Consider the following 19551-nt stretch of genomic DNA (forward strand, 5'->3'; position numbering starts at 1 on the left):
GGTCTCGTCCACTGCTCCCCTCCGCAGTGTACCTCGTCAGTCTGCCTGTTCTGTTCCCTGCTCTGGTGAATTATCACCGTCCCGCGCTTCTGACTGTACCCAGTGCTTGTATAAATAAATAAGTCTTTATCCTATAGGACTAAACCAAGTCTTCAGTCACTAGAAGAAACAAAGTGAAGTACTAAAGTGCATGTGTGAAATGAAATACACCCAATTTTGGATGTATATGTAAACATACATATTTAGGATGTAATACTCTAATTCAATGTGAGAACCTTTGGCTCTCATTTGATCTCAAAATAAAGTCAGTGTTGGCATAACTCTAACTTGAGTGTTAGTATATTTAACAGGAAGGACAACAAAGTTCACAGTCATCGTGGAGTTCACGTTAAAGTAGAAATAGAGTTTTTAAGAAACAAGCTGTATAATAAAATAAGTTTACTTTTGGATGGCAGTACATTTTCTTCAATCAATAAAAATATTCCTTGATAATAAAGCAGCCTTCTCTTGCAAATGTATTTCAGGAAAATAGCTTTAGCAACATTTGAAATACCACACTTTAAAAAAAAAAAAAGCAGCAAAGCAACAGAACTTAGATTTTAAATAGTATATTGCAAAATAGTTCAACGTATTATTTCTAAGCACAAAGTGAGCTCCATCCTGAAGGAAAGTTTTAATTTATAAAGCAAATCATTCTGCTATTTTGGTGGTACTTTAAATATCTACAATATAAGATCAATCTTTACACTCATAGGACACAAATTTCAATACATATCTATAACAAACATTTTGCATTATTACATCACCCTATTATAAAGCTTAGTTAACATGTGCTCAAAATAAAATCATGATACAGCATTACAGCTTTATAACAGGCTGAATTCCACAACAATTGGAAATACAAAAGCAGCAGTGAGCAAACTAACACCAGTTTTGTGAATAAGTAATCATACACATTTAAAATGAGTACTACTACATTATTCCTAGTACATCTTAATTTTCTCTCCTTTTAAATATAATTTTTAAAATGTTTTTCATATCCCAGGGGGAAATGATGGCAAACTGGCAAACTATCCACAAATATGAAAGTGCATCATGTTTTCAAAGTGCTGTGTGTGTGTGTGTGTGTGTGTGTGTGTGTGTGTGTGTGTGTGTGTGTGTGTGTTACAGATAAGTCCAAAAAGGGAGTTAAATAAGTATGTGCAAAGAATTCTAATTAAACACATACACATAATGGTTTTTGAAGTTCATCCAAATGAAGCAGCCACCAAGGCAGAAGAAAAATCTGGGCTTACACTCTCTGTACAGAGGCAACAGCATGAGCCACAGGTCATGAGACCCACTTTCTATTCTTAGTTCTGTTAACTAATTAGCCACTGAGTTAGGAAGACCTGCTTTTTAGGCTTCAGTTTCTGCTTGAGGCGGTCGGCAAGAGGCGGGGCCCGAGGGCCTCTCCGGCCTCATTCAACTCCAAAGTTCTAGTATCTTTAGATGAGACATTCCTGAAAGGGCAAACACTTACTGAAAAAAAATATATAAAATACAGTAGTCTTCTAGCTACTTATTCTCTTTTGTACTTGCTTGATCTCTATTATACTGCAGAAAGAAAGAAAACTCCAAAAATACTTGACAGAAAAAGGTCATTACCCAAAGCTGATGAAAGCCGCCACAACTGTGGCACATCCAGTGATACTGGCAGAAATGAAATATGAGCAAGCGGCATCAGTGGGTCAAACTAATGGCACATTTTTTTCTTAAGTCTTAGAATTTTCTTGGGTCTAGAGCTGTACGTAAAAATGCCTGTTTTGAAACTGTGTGAAGAGAACTGTGATTCCCAGAGGTCATACTTCTAGCTTTTCGGAGGTGTCCTAATGGTCATGAATGGTTTTATGAAGCTGTCTACATGTTCAAAAAATTTCAACGTGTCTAAACAAAGGAACCCATTGGCCATGGGACTCCCGGCCTAAACAGGAACACCAGCCCCCATCACCTTCTGGAAGGGGCGCTCAGCTGCCCTCATCCACGAGCTTGGACCCATTAATGCCGCGGTAGGTGACCCTGCTGGGCCGCACGAGGACGCCGTGGTGGGGCTTGCAGGTGAAGTAGCGCTTGTCGCCCACCGCCCCGTCGTTCTTCCCCTTGGCGCTGCGAAGCTCCAGTCCAAGCCAGATCCCTGAGGCAAAGTCGGTGGGGCCCACGTACCTCACCGTCCCCATCTCGTTGGAGCTGGTGAGGAGGACCTGGGAGCCCTCGTGCAGCTTGACGCCCCCTTCCGCGCCGCCCGCCGCGGTGCTGCCGCTCCAGCTGCGGCGCAGGGCCGTCCTGGATCTGTGGGGAGGGAACATGGCGAGAGCCTTCAACATGGCGGGAGCCTTCAAGATGGCGGCGGGGCCTCCGCTCGCGGGAGGCGCCTCTCTGCGCGCAGCTTTTTTTTTTTTTTTTTTTTTTTAATTCTAAATAGCAGGATTAGCATCTGTTTTTAACTTTCAAAAACTTTTTTTTTCCTCTTTTGGCTATTTTAATACTATCCTGATCTGGATTTGTGGTTTTACATGCAACTACAGCAATTTATACACACAAAGTTATATTTGTGTATATACACACACACAGTTTTATATATCTACCTCTAGATATATATACATCGCTCTTCAGGTAAAATCATTAGAAAAGGCACACACACACCATTTAACGGCCACACCACTGACAAGTGAAGCAAGAGGCGAAGAAAGTAGCCTTTTGGCTGTGGTAAACTAGAATCACTTTTGGTTCACTGTTTTCATGAACACAATTTAAAATACTGCTAAGTCCCAACTTTGGGGTCTGTCTTCACAGAAGAACACCTGTATCTGCCGGCTTTACCGCCCTCCCGCCACGAAACAAAGGGGCTCTGAACTGCCGCGGGCAGGATTCCTCTCCTGCTCTCCTCCGCAGCGTTAAGCATCAAGTGCGGCCAAGCACCAGCCGCCACCTGGGCCGACAGCAGAACTACAGGGACCCAGAGGGGGATTCACCTGCAGCCTCAAGCGCACAGGACCCCTGAGTCCCCTCTGCCATTATGGGAAAGAGTGGGCCCGCAAACTCACCCACCTGAGGAGGATTCCCAGGATGGTGTGGCCCTATATCCTGAAACACCCAGAACACTTCTCCAGAAGCCACCACCGACGCCCAGCGCTACCTGGGGCCTTCGCCCCAGCCCACACCCCCTTCTCCTCCTGGAGAAACACTTCTTTCCCTCCCCACTGTGGGTACAAAACAGAACCCGGCACCAAAACGACATGGCAGCTGACCACGAACAGCATCTGGGTCCCGCTGATTTTCTATCTTATTTTACTTTCTGTGTTTTCTTAAACACTGTCCCACACAATGTCTCATTTTCTCTAATGAGAAGGAGAGGTCTCTCCAAGACCCTGTCCGAACAGCAAAGCACTCTAATTTTATGGGCAAGAAAACTGAGGACCCAAGACCTTCTAAGCCACATTGGCCAAAGGTGATAGATTTCTGGTTAAAAAAATACAATGGCAAAAAGTTATTACCATGTCAAAGGCACAAATACAATGATAAAGTTAACAAAAAATATGTAATACCGCTAAGAAAAAGTATAAATCTTTACTGAGAAACATACAAAAGAAAAATGAAAGAGCTTTGTTCCTGGATAGGAACATATATTTGTCAATTCTCACCCAAATCTCCCCAAAGGGATATTTTTTTTGCAACCTGACAAAATTACTCTAGATCTCACATAAATAAGAACAATATCTATCATATCCTGAGTCCTTACTGTGCCAAACACTTCACCTACATTATTATCTCATTCAACCTCACCCAACCCAGTCATGTAGATATTACATCCTTCTAGCAAATAGGAATTTGAATTTGAAGCTCAGAAAAATTAAGCTATTTGCCTAAGAGCAGAGAGATGGTAAAGGGGAGAGCTGGGGCTCTGACCCAAGGCTGCCCAAGCCCCAAGGCCAGGCTCTCACAACATTGAGTATTTAAGACTGAAAAAAGCTGAAAAATAATAAAATGGCAAGGTTTATATGTTGCCGTTATGTTCAATTATAAAGTTTCAATAACTAAAACAATGTGGTTCTGGCATAAGAATGTATCTTTGGGAAAGATACTTTAGAAAAAGCATTGTGAATGTGATTTAAAAAAAAAAAGTAAAACTTCAAATCAGTGGGAAAGGAGTGATCAACATTTAATTAGGGATGCTATACAAATTATTTGGGGGGGGAGGGATACTTAACACTCATTTAGAATGTTACATTCTAAATAAAGAATTAAATGCATATATTAAAAGAACTAAAAGAAAGCAAAGCTGGATATTTATCTGGCCACACATACAGAGGAATGGGGAGAGGTCTGTTAGATATTCTAAAAGTTTGGCATCTACTATTAGTTAAATTATTATTTTTTCCATTTATTATTATGGCATAAAAATGTTTCATGTCACAGCATGGTCTTTGAAAAAAATGCAAAAGTCACACTAAGGAAAAATATTCAAGAATATGGAATATATTAAGGGGAAGGTTTTCAAAGGGTATATGAAATATGATTTGTCCAAAATTGCTTTAAAATTTCAGATACATGCATTAGGGGAAAAAATGGGGGAACATATATCAAAATGCTAGCAGTGAAAATCTCAACTAGATGGTAAAATTATAGGTGATCTTAACTGCATTTAACTTTTCACAATTTTTGAAATTTGATACAATCAACATTCACAATCAAAAAAAGCTTTTAAAGAAAGAACCAAGCAATAAAATGAATTCAAAGTCTAAGCCAAAAATCAATGGTTTGGGTAAAGCCTTAACATTCTAATTAGAATAATTTTATTCAGCCTATATCAAAGCTCCAAAAGTCCAGGGAAATGAAAAATTTAGAATTACACTACATTTTATTCACTCAAAAATGTTAACTGACCACCTAGGAAAAGGCAGGTCTGGGCTAGGTTCTAGGAATTAGTGCAGAATAATCAGTAGAATGTTATAGAAACTAAAATACAGATTGTGCAAGGTGCAGAATGAGCATAGAGGAAGAAGAAATCTGTTTCCTAAGGATTCAGGGAGGAGGGTCTAACTTGCAAGATGAACAGGCAGAAAAGGAAAGCAGAAATAGTCCTATCGGTGCAAAATAGATGTGTGTTTGCTTTTTCTTTTAACAGCACAGACAGTTCAGCCATCTGCTGGTAATTTATGAGGACAGGACCATGAGAGAGAAGTCAGGAAAACACAGACAGGAGCTGATCATGCACACCTCTGAGTGCCGGTCCAAATGAGTCTGGAGTCTGATCTGTTAGAGAATTTGAAAGACTGAAGGGATAGGCAAACAGGATAAGTTCTCCCTAAAGACATTCAAATTTAGCTGACCTAGCATGTGTCAACAGGCTCAATTCCACAGAGAGGAGCCAATGGAGACCCTGGAGCAGGCACACTGACAGCATGAAGGAGCTGAAGTTAGTAATGATGGGAAGGAGGTGTGTCACAGGTGCGAAACACATCACAGGTCAGATGGAGATGGTATAAAAGAAGCTGCCTTGTGCCTACCAGGTGGCTGTGAGGCCTGTGTCAAGCTTTATTATTCCATTCTGAATATTAGCTACATAGAGAATTCTGGAGACAATTACTTCCAAACCCTTCTCCGTCATTTTTTCCACTGACTGAAGTGCATTTATCGCTACCAATCCAATAACAATTTAGAAAGGCAAATCCTGTGCCTACATGGAAATGACAGGGTAGGCTGCTAAGTCCTCTGTCCTTGGTTCTCCCGCACACGCATCCAGCAGGCACGACCCCTGCCCTGTCCTTGGATCGCTTCCACATGAACATACAAGACATGGCACAGTGCTGGGGAAGCTCCAGGGAACTCACTCTTTCAACCCACATCCTTCAGAATACATCATGCTTCAGACTAGCCCATCCTGACACACCGTCAACACCACCTCTTCAGTAGAAGGTCCTCCCGTCACCAGAACATGCCCCGGACCCCAGGGTAGAGCTGATCAGGGACAGATTTCCTAGCATCTGCCAACACCGAACGTCTTTCTTTGGCTCACAGGAACACTGATCGCCAAACATTTGGGTCTATAGGTAAAATTACAGAAAGAGTTTTAAAAACTGACTATATATCCTCAATAAAAGTATATTTCTCCTTTCTTTGTTTAAAAACAGTAGTGTCACTCTGAAGCGATGTCAGTGCAGCTTCATTCCTTTTTATTTTCAAAGGAAATAAATGTAAGTACTGCTACCCTCCTCTTGAGCCAACAGACCCTCCTGCGCATCGCCATACCTGCTGTGTCCCTGCCACAGCTTGGGGCTTTCTGGGTCACGCGCTTCACTCACCAACTTCTCGACACTGACTGTGATACCTCTCCCCCTGCAGGATCCTGAGCATCCAGGCGGTCTCTTCTCAGTAATGTCTTCCATTTTGCCTAAGAACTCTTGAATCGAATCTTCAGTAAACTGGAGCATAAAGTTACTGTCCTTACACTCTTTCAGCCACTCCAGTGAGAAGACCAGTTTCAAAAATCTTCAAAATTGGTAAGGGTTTTGAGAAAGGGGGGGGAAAGACCTAGCCAAGCCTGCTAAATAGAACTTAATGGTCTCCCAGGACAAGCCAGGGTTCCCAAAGGAAATTTCAGGTCCTTGAGAAGGGTCCCCCGACACCCTTAAGCCTGACCGCTATGTACCTTCCCTGCTGCTGGGGGGTCAAGTCCTTGTGCTTGGGGTCTCATTTCCAGGGCCTTCAAGGGCCCCTAATATTAGGCCAGGATGCTCACTTTCCTACTCGGAGGCCCTCTATTCCCCCATACATTAATCATAAAATTGAAGGATTAAAAAACTCCCAAACCAAAAACTCCTTAACCCAATCAGTTCAGAAAAGTCTCTTACTTCTCTAAAAGTAAAAAAAAAAAAAAAAATCTAAAATTCTCAGAAAACAATCACGGGGAATAAATTGAGTCAGGAGGAAATAACTATAAAACAAGAATGGACATTTTCTACACAAAAGCTCTGATCTGTGCATCCACAAAAGGAAGCAGGAGCTTTTTTTTAAATAGTAAGATTACTTTATGCAAATAGGCCTGACATTTCATGTATTGCTGAAAATATTAAATTGAATCTCTGACTAATGAAGTAAACAGTTTAAAATCAATTCACCCTATTCAGTGACAACACAAAATGCAAATTCCTCCAACTTTTATTAACAGCACTAAACCTCTGAAAATATACGCAGCACACTACTTTAGTCACTGGTGACATTTTTAATTGCGCTTGCAGAGGAGGGAGGAAGAACTCTTCTCAATACACTCATCACACCTTTTCTCCTATGTGTTAAAATGCTACCAAGCAATGCAAAAGATATAAAATTCCACTTCTCTTCCTTCACAGAATCCCATCATGTTCATCTTGAAAGGTGTTTTTCTAAATCTTCTGAATACTCACTTGGCAAAAGCATTTCTTCGGTTAATCTCTTTTTGGGAAGAAGCAGACGTTGTACTGAAACTTCTCCTAAAACCTAAATAGGAAAGTTAAGGTCAGAAGAGGAAAAATAACTCACAAATTTGCAGTTCTTATAAAAAATTCCCTTTCATCGCTTCTCCCGCAGGTTCTCCCACACTGGCATACCCCTCTTGATGATGCTTCACTTTACTGTGCTTGGCAGATGCTGCAAAGGCCTTTGATGAATGGGAGGTTTGTGGCCGTGCAGAGTTGAGTCTACTGGCACCATCCTCCCAATAGCGCATGCTCACTTCAAGCCCCTGTGTCACATTTTGGTAAATGTCACACCACCTCAGACTTTTCGCTGTTGTTAATATCTGGTATCTGTGATCACTGATCTTTGATGTTACTATTGTAACTGTCTGAGGCTCCATGAGCTATAAGAGTGAACTTAATTGGTAAATGTGAATATTCCGACTGCTCCACCAAACAGCTGCTTCCCTGTCTTGCTCCCTCTCTTTGCACCTCTCTATTCGCTTAGTCACAATAATATTGAAATCAGGCCAAGTACTAGCCCCTACAATGGCTTCCAAGTGATCAAGTAAAAGGAAGAGCTAACTTCAAATCAAAAGCTAGGAGCCATGAAGCTTAGTATGGAAGGCACGTTGAAAGCTGAGAAACAGGCCAAAAGTTAGACCTCTTAAGCCAAGCAGCCAAGCTGTGAATGCAAAGAAAAGTTCCTGAAGGAAATTAAAACCACTACTCCAGTGAACACATGAATGGTAAGAGAGAAAAACATCCTTATTGCTGATATGGAGAATCTTTTAGTAGTTTGGATAGAAGATCAAACCAGCCACAACATTCCCTTAAGCCAAAGTCAAGCCCAGAGAAAGGCCCTAACTTCCTGCAATTCCATGAAGGCTGAGTGGGGAAAGGAAGCTGCAGGAGAAAAGTCTGAAGTTAGCAGAGGCTGGTTTATGAGACATAAGGGCAAAAAGTCTTCTCCATCACATCCTGCAGGGGAGAAGGTGGGAGAGAGGTCAGAGGGAGGGAGGGAGGAGCACAGGGGACTGAGGTGATGGTGCACAGGTGAACTGGTGAAGGAAACTCCACGGGGACTACACCTGAGGGGGCGGGGGGAAGCAAATATTGTTTAAAAATGAACAATGATGTAAAAAATTAAAATAATAATTTAAAAAGAAAAAACAAAAAACAAAAACAAACAAAAAAATACTAACTTCTACTTCTATGCATCAGTAAAAGAAGACAGATGCCATTTATAACAGAAAAAGCAAGTTTAACATACCTAGCAATAAATCTAACAAATGTCACTGAAGCCCTTTCTGGAGAAAATGAATATATTCAACCTGTTTAATACACAACTTGGCACCTTGTAACCCTTGGGGGGGGGGTGTGTCTATATTCCCCACCCCACCATTGCTCAGATATTTGATATTTTCCACCTAAAGGGGGGGAAAATACCAACAAGTTTGTCTGAGCAAATTTCTATTTATTGAGTCTCATCGCTCTGTTCCTTTAAATATAAAGCTTCCTATTTGGGGGAAAAAAAGCAAATGCTGATGTAGAAGCTGAGTAAAGTTAAACAAAAGAACCAGCTAATGTAAATGGTGAAGGTGGCTAAACAGATTTTCAATGTAGATTAAACATTCATATCAGAAGAAGATGCCATCTAGGAATTTCATAGTTAGAGAGGAGAAATCAATCCTTGGCTTCAAAGTTTCAATGTGCAGGCTTCCTTGTTGGGGGTTGAAACAGCTGGTGACTTGAAGTTGAAACCAAAGCTCGCTTACCATTCTGAAAATTCTAGGGCCCTTAAAAATTATACTAAATATACTCTGCCTGTGCTGTATAAATGAAGACAAGGAAGGCTGGGTGAGAGCACATCTGTTTTCAACATGGTTGAATATTTTAAGTTCACTGTTGAGACCTACTGCTCAGAAAATGATTTCTTTCAAATTATTACTCTGTGGGGCCTCCCCGGTGGCCTAACGTTCTAAGTAAAAGACGCAGCTCACAATAACAAATGGTGAAACTATAAAGAAAGGAAGGTGCCATGAGTTAAGCTCAACAGAAACAGATGGTGGTATCAGATTCACAGAGACTTCGGCTATTGAATTATTTAACATAAAATATAACAATATTCTAAACATTTAAAGACATAAAAGAAAACTTGGAAATATGAGGAAAGAATAAACAGTAAAAACCAAACAGAATTGCATAAGAAAAAAAAAAGAAAATTTTATCATTAAATAAAGGTCAGGGCTGGAATAAGCAACACGATAAACATAGCAGAAAGAGTCAGGAAGCAGAAAAATAAATCTGAAGATATCCAGCAAGCAGCCCAGAGAGACAAAGTTGCAAAAAAATATCAAAAAGACCTGAGAAAAATTTCCTAGACTATTCATCAAGTTTCAGAAGGAAAGAATAAGAAGAATGAAGGAGGAATATTTGAAGTATCCAGACAAGAATATTATAGAATTGATCAAAAATACCAATTCCCAGATCCAGGAAGACCCATGAAGCCAAACAGGATAAACAAAAAGAAGCCTCCACCTACACACATCACAGAGAAACTGTACAGAACAACAAAAATGGAGAAAAATCTTTAAAAGCAGTCCAAAAAGAACACTTTCAAAGAATGAATTAGATAGATTTATAGCTGGCTTCTCAGAAAAAAATGACAGAAGACAGAAAATAGTATGATTACACTGTCAACGTGCATGGAGAAAACAGCTTTCAAACAAAAATTTTTACCAATTTTTAGGTTTACTCAGTAAAACTATCATTAGAAAAGACAAATAAAAACTGTGAAGTCTGCCACCAACAGACCCTTTCTAAAAGAAATTTTAAAAAATGTACAAGCTAACACAAGCAGAAGTTCTGAAAATTAATTACTACAGATATTGGTCAATATATGATTCTATTAGATAAATATTGATTAAACACTGATTATAGAAAACTACTATCATCAGACCAAAGGGAGAATAAAATAGAAGACCTTAGTAACTGTTTCTAAGGATTGTTTCTATTATTTGGGAAAGAATAAAATTAATGATTAACTTTAAACTTTGCTAAGTATGTATGTCAAAGTACCTGTAGTTTGGTACTAAGAAGCATATTCAGGGTATAACTTTTATGCAAGTGGAGAACAGAATGGAAAAAATGGCGGTAGAAATACAGTTAAGAGTAAAATCAAGAAAGAAAAACTATATAAGGAAGCTGAACAAATAGAAAACAAATAAAATAGCATCAATAAATGACAGCATATTAGTGTCCAAAATAAAGAGCATACAAGTTTAATCAGATATAGAGACAAGGCTCCCTAAAGAAAAATGGGCAAGAAACTTGAACAGGCACATCACAAGTAAAAGAGGACATGCATATGGCCCATACACATGACAATAGGCTCAGCCTCAGTCACGACCTGGAAAATGTGAATTAAAACCACAGTGGGTGAGACCAGCTGGTATTATTCTTTCTGGCTTATTTCCCAATGGTCTCACTCATAGCAGGAATTTAGAAAACCTAAATAAGGGACCAGGAAAAAGACTAATTATAATGAAGTAAAAATCAAAATCAACAAGCAACTATAAACCAGAGACATACTGCAGGGGGGGCGAGGAGAGAGTGGGATCAGGGCAAGTGTGGGGGGGAATTGTATGGGGACTATAACCAAGATGAAAATGTATACATTGTGCAAAAATGAAAAATGACATAAAAAATGTATAAAATGAAAAAAACAAACAACAACAACAAAAAAAAAAACCCCACAGTGAGAAGCCACTTAAATCCATGAGATTAGCAAATTTTCCTTAATCAAACAAGACTAGTGCTGGTGTGGTGAGGAGCCACAGAGAGCACTGCAGGCAGCCTGGCTTTCCCTAACAGGTTGAAGACAAGGGTCACCTGTGCTGGCAACATCTAGAGAAGCTTTTGCAAAGGTGCATGATAGCATAGCTTATAATCATAAAAAAAAAAAAGCAGGATATAACTCAAATATTCATCAAGTATAGAACGAGTAGCATATTTCAAAGCAACACTAAAAAAAGCAAAGAATCAAAAGTAAACATATGATTCATTGATAAGTCTAAAGTGAAAAAGACATAAAGAAAAACAAAGGAATAATGAACATATGATTCAAGACTCATACCCTAAGGATGCGGTATTTAACAAAAAAAAGGGAGGCAGAAGAGGCTGTGGGTTGTCAGGCTTGAGGGCTTCAAAGTTGGCTGAAGGACCCTGGGTCACAGGTAACCAACACCGCCAGTCGTGGGAGGGGTTGGGGTGAGGGGCAACCTGTGTCTGATTACAATTAAATGAACACTACAAACACATTCTGTGCACTCTTTTGTATACATACACCCTTTCCAATAAACATTTTTAAATAAATAAAAGGAAAGGCATAATTGTTAGGAATAAAATTGTGTGGTCTTACCAGGATAAGAATGATTCTGTTTATTTGAAGAAATTTCTGAGAGCGTATCCAAGGAATCTGTCATTCTGTGGGAAAAAAAAAAAAAAAAAAAAAAAACAAGCAATGCACAGCTCATTACAAGTAGCCGTTTCTCACAGTTATGACGGACTCTTAACTGAGCTTCTCAGGCCAAGGTTTATTTCTTATTTCACCCATTGGGCACACACTTACTGAGCATCTATTATGAGTCAGGAATAAATGTCAATCTAGCATCAGAGACAAAGAGCAAACAAAGAGAAGAGGCCCTTGCTATCAAAAGATAGTACTGAAAAAAAGTTAAAATTAATTCACTAAAAATAAGGGCCCTGATTTTATTTCTTTGGCATCTTATCTTCAAAGATCAAACTAAGAAAATGAAAGTTAATTTATTTCATATTAACATATTAACATACTGACATATGTTACATTATAACTGTAGAACTATCACTAATTCTTAAATTGCAAACAAGGCAGCAGTTGAGTCTGTCTGTCATACAATTGTATGGCTAACACGATTCAACAGCTTTTACTTTATATATTTTACTGTAAGCACAACCAGAAAGGTCACTTTCTAAACACATTTGTCTTTTTTTTTTTGATACCCAAATCATTTTTTCTTTTAAAAGAGCCAACCTTAACAATCTTATTTTCTCTCCATTGTTTACTGACCTAAATCTGCCAAGACTTCATTCTGTCAATCATTTTCCCTGGCATACTCTGCCACTGTCAAGAAATCCTGCAATTCTTGCAATATTGCAATTTCACCTTGTAATTTATATGCATAATTTTTACATGATATACAACATATAGCCATTACTGAGAGACTGATGAACACAAGGAATATGACTTGATAAAGAGGAAAGACACTCGAATTAAGTGGTGACAGACAGTTGAGAAGACCTTAATTCTAAAAGTGATCCATTCCATTAGTAATAAATACCTAATGGTGAGAAACAAGAGTGTGAAAATGAACACCATGCTAATGAAGACCACTTGAGCAAAAAATAGAGACGGGGGAATAGAAATATTACGTCTAGTCAGTGAGTTTTCTTATAATTTCTCTAGAGAAATAACAGCTGGTTTATATGTAAATAGAAGAAAAGGCATGAACTACATGGAAGTTGGGCGACAGCAGAGGAAATAACATGTGCAACAGCTCTGGGACAAGAGGCGCATTTTTTAAATAGAAGGGAAAGGCCAGTTACAATCTAGGGAGGCCTGTGAGCAAGGTGAGCCTGCGCAAAGGCTCCACTTTATTATGACCGCCCTCGAGCAGGCCCTCATTTAAAATTCTTCCTTTGTAAAGACCAGTAGTGTCTTGAAAGAGCTCCAAAGCTGGTTTAAATTAGAAACTCCTCAAAATCAGGGACCATGTCTGTTTTATTTGCTTATAGAATGCCTAGCACAGCACAAAGTGCTAAAAGACACTTAATAGTATTTGATGGTGATGAATGAGACAATCAGAAGATGACAGGAAGACAGCTGGATCGAGATAGCAGTTCATTTAGAGAGACAGTCTGTTTCTTTAAAGAGGAGGGGGCTGCTTTTAAATTAATCACCTTAAAGAAGACCAAATAGAAGTCCAGGGAGGGGGAAGAAAAAAAAGCAAAACAAACAAACAAAAAAAAAACAAAAAACCAGGTTTCATAAGCAAGGCAAGGGGGAAAAACGATGAAATCATGAGAAAGAACGCAGTTTCACAATATAAAAAAGAAAAGCTGTTACAGCACAAAAAGCACTGAACTAGATTTGATCAATGTTTACTGTGCAATGTCTGCAACATGCCAAACTATATTTCCCTGGTAATGGCACACGGGAAGAGCAGCCCCCGCCCCTTCCGCATGTCTAAGAGACACATCAAAGGTGTCAGGGGCCTGAGCAAGGAGTTGATGAAGATGCATCCAAAGTAATATGAGGACCCAGAAGGCTGGTGACTCCACATGAATTTTACTCCCAAATCAATCATCTGTAAGATACAGTCCTGAAGGGGGTCAGAGTCTCTCATAACCATTACAGAGCAATGGCTAATTAAGATCGCATCCTTTGATATGAGACTGCCTGGGTTCAAATCCCCACCCCCACCCCCCGGAGCTGTGCACACTTGCACGATTACTTAACCTCTCTAAGTCTTCCTCTGCTCTCCTGTGAGAGAGACGATCGCAGCGCCTGACCCCCGGGCTGCTGCAGAGGGGCAAACACACTTCCAGCACTTCAGATAGTGCCTGGCCTGGCGTATCACAAGCGTGGTTCCTAAGCAATTACCTGCTCGCCTCACAATTACCAAAAAAGGGGGCAAATGATCTAAAAGCAAAGGCTTACGGGGGGTGGGGGGGGGACAACAAAATAACAAACCTGGCTGAGTCCAGCTCCACCAGTAGCTGACTAACTAGTGTAGGCGATCAAAATATGCGCCCCCCCGGCCCCATCAAGACACCCGAGGGTCACCAAGTGCAGCAAGTGGCTTTCTCTGAACTCCCTGTATCTGCCTAAAACAGAACTTCTAAAAAACAAAACAAAAAAGAACTCCATGGTCTTAAGTTCCCTCCTCTGGAGCTTCATCACTAGGGAAGAGTGTCTCATCACCAGAGGGGAGAGGGGAAGCCAGCACCCCACCCACACGGACAGGGTCATAAACTGTACTGTGTCTCCCAACCTGTTCCTAAGGACCCAGTCTCTTCCCTAAGAGTCACTTGCTCTCTCCCCTCAGTGGCCTTTCTCACTCTCCCTTCTCTACAAATGCTCCAATCTCACCACTCTTTTGGGTACTCGTTTAAGTATTACTCCCACAGGCATGTAAGATTAGAATTTAGTAAATGTGCATGCCTTTTCTCCTGTTTATCTGTTGCCAGTTTAATTCATCGAAATCCCACCCACCCGCCCACCCAGAGGAAAAGCTCTCTCTACTCTAGGTATATGACTTTAGGTAAGTGACTACCTCTGGCAACGTTCTTTACCTGCAAAATGACAATGATCAGAACACCTTACACCTTGCTGGGTTTGGGAGGGGGGAGGGAATTGATGAGTCGGGCAGTTAAAAGCCATAGTACAGAGCCTGCCACTTACTAAATTCTCAATAAGTTTTGCAGTAGTTATTGCTATTTTCCAGCTTTCTTAACCAAATATTTATGAGACTCAAATAAAATAACATTTAATTGACGATACTTTCTAAACAGCAGGGTATGATATGATAAGTGCTTTTTATCATAATTAAGGAAAAAATATCAATTCTATCACAAAAGAAGGAAATAAAAAAAATACATGTAATTAATCAATAAGAAAAACAGAAAATGACTATAAAAACTGATAGACTTGCCAATCAGAGGCAGCAATTGGCCTGGTTGAAAGAATACCAGACAGAACTCCAAATTTGTGATTACTGATTTATTGCTATGAACATGATTACACCACATATGCTATTTCATATTTAAATATTAGCATCCCATGTTCCAAGCACTGAAAAGTATGCCAAGTTAATTTTTTCAGCACATACATCATTTCAAATAATGATACTTGGGATTTCAAGAGGTCTTGTTTCTGCCCAACTTATTTTTCAAAACCACAGAAAGCTGGCACAGAAGTGTGCTACCTTTAGAAGAAACACTGAGGAGGTATATTACATATAAATCCTTGAAGCTTCACTTCCCCCAAAGATCTACTGCCTATCTATTTTTGAAAACTAAAGAAATCAGAGGAAAAAGCCATTTTGGTTCCATTAGGTTTGTAGGAGAATGAATGGGGTGCCTGCTGGCAGGAAATTTAATGTAGTTAGGATGTGACTGAAGCAATCAGAGAGCATTTTTACTTTTGTTTGCATGACAGATTAAGCTTGCTGCTCTCACTGTTCTTAGCTGCAAACGCCACTTCTAATAGCCTACACATACTCACAGGGTTTGCAAATGAGGAATAAAAGGAGGTTTTTAAAATTGCAAATCCTCAGCAAAGCAAATTTAGCTTTCCATGAGCCCTCTCTCTGAAGAAGGTGGTTGGTTAACCCCTTGAAAGAAGACATGAACTGTAGTCAGCGCATGTCCCCAGTACAAAACTAGGAACTCTTAACTCGAAACCATCACAAGCACAAAAAGTTCTTGGGAATAAACAGGCATGCCATTTTTCTCACCTTTGTACCCTGGATGGGGGAGCAAATATTCCATATCTTGGAGAACAACTAAAATACTGCACACCTCCAACTGAACCATCATTCTTGCCATGGGGTTTCTCAAGCTCGATACCATACCAATATCCTAGAACAAGAACACGGGATGGATTAAAATTATCTTCACTTTATCCAAAATTGTTAGGCTGTTATACAAATCCAAAGTCTAAGATGGTTTAACATTTTCACAAATGACCAAAATGATGGATAATCATCATGATCGTTAAGCTTTCAAATGATAAAATTATAAAATAAAACTTGAAAAGTGAACAGGAAAAACATTTGACAACCCTAATTGCAGAGTAGTACATTAAGGGAGGAAGCTAAAATGCGCAAACACAAATTTGGCAAGGATTAACTATTAGGCGAGCGGTGTCTGACCAAAAATATCTAAAAGCTAATGAATGAGAAGCTGTCTTTAACTTGGTAACAGAGTGCTGCTTAAGTCAGAGAAGTGCAGCATAATATTGAGATGCGTAAGTCATAAAATGAATATGCAATCTTTCTATTTTACTCTCCCAACATTAGAACCACAAAAACAGGTCTTAAATAATTTAAGAAGGACAAAATAACATGGGGAAAAAGACTAGACACCGTGGTAACTCTTCTTAGTCTTTTTTTTTTTTCTATCCAAGATGAAATGAAAAATCATTTTTAAACTAAATGAAAAGATTTAGGTTAGCTAATGAGAAGAATCTCCTAAAAGACTTTTAAGTATTTAAAAGGGCCCACTCAGAAGAAAGCAATAATATTTCCTTTTTCTACAGAGCCTAAAATTAAAATAGTGAGGTTGTTTTTCGTGCAGTAAATATCAAGTGAATGGACACAAACTCCTAGAGTTAGGATTCTCAAATGGTGGGGACCACAAAACCAATTTAAAAAACCCATAGTCCATTCATTTTTTTAAACTTAAAAGGAAAATACAGTAGTAATTGTATTTGGTCCCCCACAATCAGGATCATATAAAAAATTAGGATATTGTGCCTCCCTGGTGGTGCAAAGGGTTGAGCACAGCACTATGAATCTCTCCGCAGCTTCAGCAGCACGAGTTCGATCCCCAGGCAGCCAGAGAGCTACCCACATGGCACAGCAGACCTCTCCTGTCTCGCCCGCTGCTCCCCTCAGCAGTATATTTCAGTCAGTCTACCTGTTCTGTTCCCCACTCTGTCTCTGGTGAATCCTCTCACCCTCCCACGCACCTGGCCTATACCTTATCAGCCCCACTATGTACACACCTACAGAGTAATGTGTACAAACAGGTTGTGTAGCCACAATAATGCTCTGAAAATAGGTCAGCACATTTCTGAATGTCATTAACCAGGTTAGTCTGGTTGCCAGTGTTACATCTCCAAGTGCTTAGTCACAGTTCTCCAAGTTTTACTTCCTTCTGCTTTTGATGCCTCCCTCTATCATTTTTGCACCTTCCCATTGCCAAATGTTTACCATCTAAATCTTGAAAACATCAGCAAACAGTGTCACAAGTAGCACAGAGACACTATCTCTCCAGGTATCTACAGGCACAGATACCTTCCCATTGAAATGGCCATTTTCTTTCAGCAGCACTGATAAAAATGCTTAAGAGCTAGATAGGACCTCTCTTTGGTCTAGGTCTTATAATCACCAAAAAGCCTCTTTATTACTATTCTACAGAAATGGTCAATCTAATTTTGCTCTCACCAGAAATATGCTACTATTCTCTAAAAGGGCAGAATGACTTTAACAAAGCTTCCAACTTTTATTATGTTTGCTTATTACTTCCCAAATTTCTGAATGCTTCACACTAGCAACTGAAAAATTAAAAGTCAATCTAAAATGATGACAAATCAAACATCCTAGCCTTGTCTACTACAGTCAGAGACAGGAACTCAAAAGCTACGGTGACTGTGAAATACCACCTACCTTCGGGATTCCTAAGTTTTCACTACAAGAATTTTATCAAGAATCACCTAACTAAGCACAGTGGCTACCTGGAGACCCAAGAGAGACATGAATGACAAAACACAACCCTCCGAAGTCATGTAGTCGGGCTGCAATTACAAGTGTTCATGAAACAAAGATGTGTTGGGAGGCAGGTCTCCATGGCGCTCGTGTTTGGGTGTCTGCAGACAGCTGCTGTCTTCTCATGGATGTTTGAGGCGAGGACAGCGTGGGAGGACAGAGACCGTCTCCAGCATCACAAAACAGCACTAACCATGTTTATGGTCCAGCAGAGGTTCAGATTCCTTACTCTCAGGGCTCCTCTGCGCAGCATGACCCGCAGTGCACCGGCGTCACCTGGCCTGCTCTGTCACAACTTCTGGGAACCAGGGCTCAGCTAACCAATGCAGGAAAATGCTGATCCTCTGGGCACTGCTGTTGCTCTGAACACCACTGTCCTCTGTCTCTGACCCAGGAGCCCACGACCGAGTGGCAGCATCCAGGAAGCTACAGCAATTAAACTTCCTCCTTGCAACTCAGGCAGGATCTCAGATCCCTCACAGTTCTTGACAGATTGCTAGAGACCTTTTAAAAGTCAGTGATCGAGGTAACCGTTTCCTAAAATGCTGCAATGCCACCATGTGTCAAAATAGCATATTGCTGTTTAAAACATATAAACATGGCTTCATTCAACTGTTTTCTATTTGAAGGCATCATCACTGAAAATGCAGAAGGAAGACCATCTTTACTTTCAGAAACCCAGCATTAAGTCTAGAATGGAATGAATACATAAGCAGTACTTTTAAGGCCCCAGGGTCAAGAGCCTCCTCACTTTCCTCTGAACCCTTTTGTGTGCTTTTCTCACCAAGCCCCCCGCCCCCGATAAACACTATACACAGTTAACTGATTAGCTACTCACTTGAAAGATTATGCTTGAAGCAAAAATCTAATCCTGACATGTTTTCCCTGTCATTTAGCACACTTGGCAATCAATGGAGTAAAACTGGAGAGTAACAACAAATTTAATACTAGACAATTCAAAACACAATGGCAAGAAAATTCTGTGAGTAAAAGTCAACCTGACTAAAAACAGACTGAGTTTTATTCATTAACCATCCACAACAACTGTTGATGAAGATTGCTTTATAATTAAATTGTATTTACGTGTACAATGTGAAATCTGTCGCAGCCTAAAGAATTCAAATTGAGCAAAGAATACACAGATGAATACCTGGAGCAAAGTTTGTTGTCCCAAAAAACTTAATGGTGCCGATTCTCTGGCCTACCACCAACACTCTGTCTCCAACGTGGAGTTCTCCCTCTCCGCGGGAATTATTTGCTATAGATGTTGCTGAGGAATTCAAACCTGTTTCATTGGTTGCAGGGGGAGGGGAAAGGGAAAAGAGAAAAAAAAAAGGAAAAAAACAAGCAAATGGGAAAAGAAGACCTCAAAAAGCACATTAACCAAAAAAATCACTATGTGTTTTAACCAGCTTTGTGAGCTAGAGATTTCAACCTTTGATGCCTTTCACTGCATACACCATCCACAGTGTGTTTCCCACGTGTGA

General features: G+C 39.9%; 1 protein-coding gene across 7 annotated transcripts in view; it reads right to left on the reverse strand.

The window, feature by feature from the left end:
- Nucleotides 1-7241: 7241 nt before the first annotated feature.
- Nucleotides 7242-19551, reverse strand: part of CLIP4 (CAP-Gly domain containing linker protein family member 4) — a 60291-nt gene continuing 47981 nt past the window's right edge. For 5 of the 7 annotated variants that reach the window (XM_054701232.1, XM_054701234.1, XM_037528282.2 and 2 more), the window contains 4 exons: nucleotides 19215-19349; nucleotides 16031-16154; nucleotides 11896-11960; nucleotides 7242-7515 (listed from right to left, as the gene is read on the reverse strand). In XM_054701232.1, coding sequence (XP_054557207.1) covers nucleotides 7439-7515; nucleotides 11896-11960; nucleotides 16031-16154; nucleotides 19215-19349 — 401 coding nt within the window. In that variant the 3' untranslated portion in view covers nucleotides 7242-7438. The remainder of the gene's footprint in view (nucleotides 7516-11895; nucleotides 11961-16030; nucleotides 16155-19214; nucleotides 19350-19551) is intronic. The other 2 variants (XM_054701237.1, XM_054701238.1) reach the window with 2 other exon arrangements.

This window comes from Talpa occidentalis, unplaced genomic scaffold (assembly GCF_014898055.3).
Source record: "Talpa occidentalis isolate TD23 unplaced genomic scaffold, MPIMG_talOcc4v2.1 talOcc4.5, whole genome shotgun sequence".
NCBI classification, from domain to species: domain Eukaryota; kingdom Metazoa; phylum Chordata; class Mammalia; order Eulipotyphla; family Talpidae; genus Talpa; species Talpa occidentalis.